Source organism: Seriola dumerili, unplaced genomic scaffold, assembly GCF_002260705.1.
Source record: "Seriola dumerili isolate Sdu_G_001 unplaced genomic scaffold, Sdu_1.0 BDQW01000267.1, whole genome shotgun sequence".
Lineage (NCBI taxonomy): Eukaryota > Metazoa > Chordata > Actinopteri > Carangiformes > Carangidae > Seriola > Seriola dumerili.
In genome coordinates, this window is record NW_019174522.1 from 2,327,125 (window position 1) to 2,333,878 (window position 6,754).

At 41.6% G+C, this 6,754-nt stretch overlaps 1 protein-coding gene across 1 annotated transcript in view; it reads right to left on the minus strand.

The window, feature by feature from the left end:
• galnt7 (polypeptide N-acetylgalactosaminyltransferase 7) overlaps nt 1-6,754 on the minus strand; it is a 41,164-nt gene that overhangs the window by 11,813 nt on the left and 22,597 nt on the right. The window contains exons 5-6 of the mRNA XM_022757228.1: nt 705-835; nt 368-447 (exon numbers count right to left, since the gene is read on the minus strand). Coding sequence (XP_022612949.1) covers nt 368-447; nt 705-835 — 211 coding nt within the window. The remainder of the gene's footprint in view (nt 1-367; nt 448-704; nt 836-6,754) is intronic.

A 6,754-nucleotide genomic window follows, 5' to 3' on the forward strand; every position in this document is an offset into this window, starting at 1 on the left:
CTGGTTTAGGTGGTAAAGGTGAGATCACAGAAATGGAAATACAGCCATTACTGATGATGTTCTGTGTAAAAACGACCATGTGCATGTCCGCATGCACCAACAGTAGGTTAATAATAAACTAAAGAAACGGCAGCATAAAATATCTAATCCTGTTTGTACCAAACTCTGTCCAACACACACAAAGGGCCAAGCATACGATACTCCACATTCTGATTCCGTAAACTGACTTTAATTGCGTAATAAACAATTTCTTTTTGATGAGAGCCAGTCTTATAAACTCAGAACTCTGTGACAGCTATTATCACATTATGAGGCTGAACAGGTAGGTGTGTGTGTGTGTGTGTGTGTGTGTGTGTGTGTGTGTTACCTGTCTTTTGAAATAGGAGCAATCAGTGGAGCATACCAGTTGATTCCAACCTCACAGTGAGCGTCCAGGTAGATCAGCACCTAAAAGACAAACGCACACAAACACCTGGATGTTTCTCTTTCACGTGATCCACAAAGACTTTACTTGTGCAACTTGTGTGCAACTTGTGTGCCCCCCCTTAATACTGCACCAGGTCAGAGGAACAATTGACAGCATTACTTCTCTTAGAATCTCATTCAGGAAACCAGTGGTGATACCCAACCCTCATAAACATCCACACACTAGTAACAGTAACAGTGACAGGTCCAGAGACGCAGCAGCACTGAGACCACGGTACCTGTCCTTTAGCAGCCTTCTTGGCTCCTATACTCCTGGCCTGGATCAGTCCTTCTCTCTTCTCATTTCTGAAGAGTTTGACGAGACCGTTCCATTGTTTGATGTACTCCTCCAAGCGCTCCTTCAGATGGACTAACACACACACACACACACACACACACACACACACACACACACACACACACACACACACACACACACACACACAATGATAGAACTTTACTTCGGTACTGTACTAAATATATTTTTTGAGTATCTGTACTTTACTTGAGTATTTTTTATTTCTTTTTAGAAAAAACTCCCCTACACTTAAAGACAAATATTGTACTGACTCCAACCCATTTCTATGAGGGACTCTTACTTTGAAGCAGAGCTTTTAGTCAGCGAATGAATATTCTTTTATTTTGAAAATGTGATAGACCATACACTGTGTTGATCACAGGAGAAGAACCAATCACAGCCAACTCCTCCACTGTCACTCATGTGTGAACCTGTCAGTGTCCTAACGATGGCGACATTAGATAAAGATGAGGCAGAAGATTCTTCACCAGAGACCACGGTCTGATCTGAGGTCTGTGTTTGAAGGTTTACAAATAAAGAAAGATTTATTTAGTTAGAAAGGTTTGCTGAGTTTACCACGACCAGACTTCATCACTGACCAAATAAATAAATAAATAAATAAATAAATAAATAAATAAATAAAATGAAAACAACAATGGATCCTTTTGTTGATTCATTTGTTTTTATGTCCATGTCCTCAGTCTTTGTATCATAATATAGTCTTTTTATTCTACAGGTTCTACAGTCAGTCAGTCAGTCAGTGAGCCAACAGGTTCTATAAATATGGATCAATACAACAATGAGTTGACATTAAAAATGTACTTTTGAATACTTCCGTATTTTTAAAATCAAGTACTCCAGTACTTTAACTCATAGCATTTGACCTGGAGGATCTAAACTCAGACTCCAGTGATGGAGTTGTGGACTTTGTCCACCTCTGCCCACCACCAGAGCTGCTTACAGAGGATATTTATTTAAAAAATGTGCATCCAGCTGTCCTCTTTGATCAACTCATCTCGGCCCTTCCCACCATCTTCCCCACAATGCCTCTGTTTCAGTTCAGCTCTCCCTACGACAGTGTTATGCTACATCACATATATCCATGACAGTTTGGCCTCTGTCTGCCCTCTGTTTCCTACGCCAAACTAACAGGGGGCAGCACATCACCACAGAGTCCGAAATCTGACTCACTGATGCTGGAATGTTCAAAGATCACATTTTATTCCAGCCTCCATACTGTGTGAGCAAAGCAAACCCACCTTTGTTGCTGTAGTCATCTATCATGACAATCTCAGCCAGGTACTTCCTGGGAGTCCTCTTGATGACACTGTGGACGGTTCTCATCAGAGTAGACCAGCCTTCATTATGGAAGACTATCACCACACTGGAGGTCAGCAGTCTGTCGTCATAATACCAGTACTTACACCTGGAGATGTGGGACAGAACACAGAGTGCAGGTCAGTTACATTCATTCAGAAATGTCATGAATGTTGCTGCTCTCTGTCTCTAATGCAACGTCTCTGTGTAAACATGAAAAGAGCAAAAAGGGTTGATTTGGGTTGGATAAATCTCCTAGAAAAGAAATGGAGGGGCAGCGGGTAGGGAAACCACGAGAACCGATACTTCAGGAATCGGAAAATGGGATGGTACTTGTTTTTCTACAGAACTGAAGGTACTGAAGGTATCATATGTGCTGGAGATGTTATTCTTCTAGGACTTTCGAGAGCAGTAGAATAACACTACAAGTGTTCTAGTCTAACATCAAATTCAGAAAGAAGAAGACAGGCACAGTAAATAACAACAACCATGGCGAACAACAGTGGCAAGTGCAGGTGCAGCAACAGGTCCGTCACAAGTTGTCCAAAAAAAGAAAACATGGAGATAGTTAGTATTTGTGTAGTAGTATGTGTGTGTGTAAGGTAAGGCAGTAGATAATGTTCGGTTTTATTCAAAGTGTTCTAGAGAGTTGTTTAAGGTAAACACAAGAAACTTGTGCTACAGAAAATGGACCAGACTCAGTGAATAGCTCCCTAAGCTTAACATCCTAAGTCCTATGATAAGTATTAATTTAGCTATACAGACTAATGAGCAGTGATAACTAACATGTCTTTGGGGTCATCAGGTGGGAACCTCATTTCACCAGTGTTTCGTCTAGTTGGTCCCACGACACCTCCAGGAGGCTAGACAGTGATCACTGGCGTCTCAGAGTCACTCCCCTAATGCCAGCCATAACTGCTCCTCACACCACAACTATTTTCACCTTTATCTTGCCTATGCTACCACACACAACATCATCAACTAGGACAAAACACACTAGCAGATTCAGCAAACAAACTCCCCTAACCAGTTGGAGAAAGTGGCGGCCATTTTGAATGAGGGAGGTAGAGTCAAGGAGGGATGCCTTATTGAGCTAAACTCTCCCCCGCCGGATTAGGCTGTGCTCTACCTCCCCCTACTCCCCCACTCTCCAAGACAATGAGGGAGGTAGAGTCAGGGAGAGGTGCCTTTTGGGCTAGCTCTCCCCCGCTGGATTAGGCTGTGCTATACCCCCTCCCCCCCTTCTCCCCTACTCTCCAACAACTCAACTAAAATAAACAAACTCACCTAAACAGCCAAAGACAAAAGCAATAAGCACACTACAAACCAATTCAAACAACGCAAACAAACAATACAGGCCACCTCACCTGGACTAACCGCATGGTCTCAAAGAGGCTCACACAGGCCACACCNTATACCCCCTCCCCCCCTTCTCCCCTACTCTCCAACAACTCAACTAAAATAAACAAACTCACCTAAACAGCCAAAGACAAAAGCAATAAGCACACTACAAACCAATTCAAACAACGCAAACAAACAATACAGGCCACCTCACCTGGACTAGCCGCATGGTCTCAAAGAGGCTCACACAGGCCACACCACCCACTTTAAAAAAAAAAAAAAAAAAACACATCCTCTTCCTAGATTTCTTCCTTGCTTCTCCTAAGAGTCTGTCTATCCTAAGTGCTCCCCCTGCTGGGCCCCCAGCTACCATTATTTAATCTCATCCAAATCCACTGACTGGATCTTACTGCCTCATCTGACATGTCCTTTACTATTTTCCTCACACTCTGTCCACTTCCTCCTAACTCCCTCACCAAAGAAACAACAGACCTTGCTACAAATCCTCTACATCCTACTTCCACTGGACAAATCCTAACTTTCCATCCTCGCTGCTCTGCTTCTGCCCCTAACTCTACATACCTGAGCTTTTTCCTTTCATATGCTTCTTCAACTGAAGCCTCCCACGGAACAGTCAGCTCTATGAAATATACTTTCATTCTACTCCTAGACCACAAGACTATGTCAGGCCTTAGCTTTGTACTGGCTATTTCCTGGGGAACAACAAGCTTTCCTCCTAAATCTACCTGCATTTCCCAATCACAAGCATCCTCTAAGCTGCCTTGCCTCCTTGTTGTCTTACCAACTTTCTCTCCCTCTTGAACAAACTTGATTGCAACTCTCTTTATTTTAGGCCCTCCTAAATTTGCCTGCCTCCGTAAATCTTCAATTCCTGCAGCTAAGCTTTTTAAAACCTGGTTATGTTGCCACGTATACCGGCCTTGCAACAGACTAACCTTACAGCCTGACAAAATGTGCTTTAAAGTTGCAGTACCTGAACACAATGAACTTAACTCAACTGTGTGATCATCATGGAGGATGTAGCATGTCTTAATTCTGAGCTGTATCACGCTATACTGAGAGGTGTGTCTGTTATTTAGCCTTACTCCATTGATATAAATGGGGTGGACAAAATAATAGAAATGCCTTTCAATAGACTTTATGTAGCAGTAGTTTAGTTTTGGTGTTTGTGTTATTTTTAATTTTGACACCAAGATTTTTAATTTTTACTGCAAATGTAAATTGTTCCAAATATTGGTTATCAGTGTCCTTGATTACTAATATCACTATTGGCCGAGAAAAGAACCACACGGGGCAAGGTGACTTACAACAACCTGTGCAGCTATGTGCTGGATAGCAAGCTGGCTATGTAGGAAGATGACATCCACATTCTTATTCCTACTTACTAAGCTCTGATTGGTTGACTGCTTCTCCAACAGCAGAAACCCCTGATAGAGATCACAACAACAGACCCATATATTTAAATCACTGAACAAACTGGAGATGTGACACCAGGCAAGGATTACAAGTGCTTTATGTAAAAACTACTAAAACAATAATTAAACAATAATATGCTGCCAAGTTAGCTAACAGAGCCCTGTGCCATGAAGCAGGTTCAACATTATCAAGGATAACTTTTATTTATCTGGTTTAACTGAACCTAACATTGACCGTCCAGATAACCTGTACTATGAAGCTGGTTATCACTTGGTTCAGTTAACTCTGTGTTTACTTGTCCGGCTACGAGTGTGTCATGTAAAAGAGGCAGAGTTTTAATTATAAGCAACATCATCAGAATCATGAATAAAGTATTAATATGATATGAAAAGAAACTGTGATTCCATTAAAGTGATGTCATAAAGTGATATTCAACAAGGTGAAATGTAAACAACATGATCACATGACTAGAATAAAAAAGAAACACTAGAAATATTTTCCAATGACTTATGTCAGGCTAATGATATTGTAAATAAGAGAAAACTAATTATCATGAATTATGAATCCTTATCTTACTGAGTATTTTGCTCTTTTGTCTGATGATGAACAAACTGTTATGAACATGTGATAGGAGAGGAGAGAAGACTAGCTGATGTTTGATGATACAGTCTGACTGAAATGTTCATTTCTAATCATGGAAACATTGAACAGTGTGTGGATCATTGTTGGTTTAGTTTTTATTTCTCTTCATGTTGTTCTGAGCTTAGTGATGAAGAAGAGAGTAAAAGCTTTGTCACTGTCAGTAATCTTTTTGATTAAAGAATCTGTTTTCAGGTCAAATGAAGCTCTAATAGTTATTGTGTAGTTATTTAGTAGATCCTGTAGGAATGGTGACTCAGTTACCATGGGGATTTACCCCAGTAACACGTGAAGCACCGTCATAGAACTGAAAACCCAGAGTTAAACCTGAAGTTATCTCGATAACCTCACATCCTGCTTCGTAGTACAGATTCCAGGTCAAACACACTCAGGTGTCATTCAGGACGACTTTATTCCTGCATGAAAAAACACAGCAGGGGTGCCAGTACAGAGGGCTCCCTCAAAAACAGGGTGCAGGGTGTCCTAGGAAAAAACTTAACATTAGGTGCAAGGCTCTTTGATGGCTAAACACCTGCGAGCGCACATTCCTGGTGAATCACTTAGTAGCATGAACATTGTATTTCTGTTTACCTTGTGATCGCCATGACAAAAGATGGAAGTGCCTTGAAAACTTTGCAGAGTTGCAAATTGTTGTTGTTGGTCTGAACTCCTGTGAACAACTAAGTGGGACTGACTCTGCTCCGACACAACTGAGCTGTCCACTTTATAAGCTTTTATTAGTCAGTCTGTCAGTACACTCATGTCAACACACTGTTCATGAAGAGACGGTACATAACAATGGCAGTAAAATACACACACACACACACACACACACACACACACACGCACACACACACACACACTCTTAAATACGTCATGGAATCTGCTGTTTGTCTTTAGACAAATCTAACGTACCAACAATGACAAACAGTTGGGTGGGGTTTCTGTGTGTTCCTGTGCTGGCTGGATGTTTAAAGGCAATTTTTCTGGAAAAGAAACCTGTGGATTATGTGAGGACTGTGCAGTCAGAACATGCTAGAGCTCCTGAAAACACCGAGTGGGACTCAGAAGTGAAGTGAAGCCAAACCTGGTGCAGTCATGACGTGTTAATGTAAAGGATTGGCTCAACCGTCCAACCTGTGTGTATCAGACCGGTTAAAGGCAGTGTGTTCAGTGGAGCATGTATGAGTCACACCCAGCTGCCTTGTGTGTGTGTGTGTGTGTGTGTGTGTGTGTGTGTGTGTGTGTGTGTGTGTG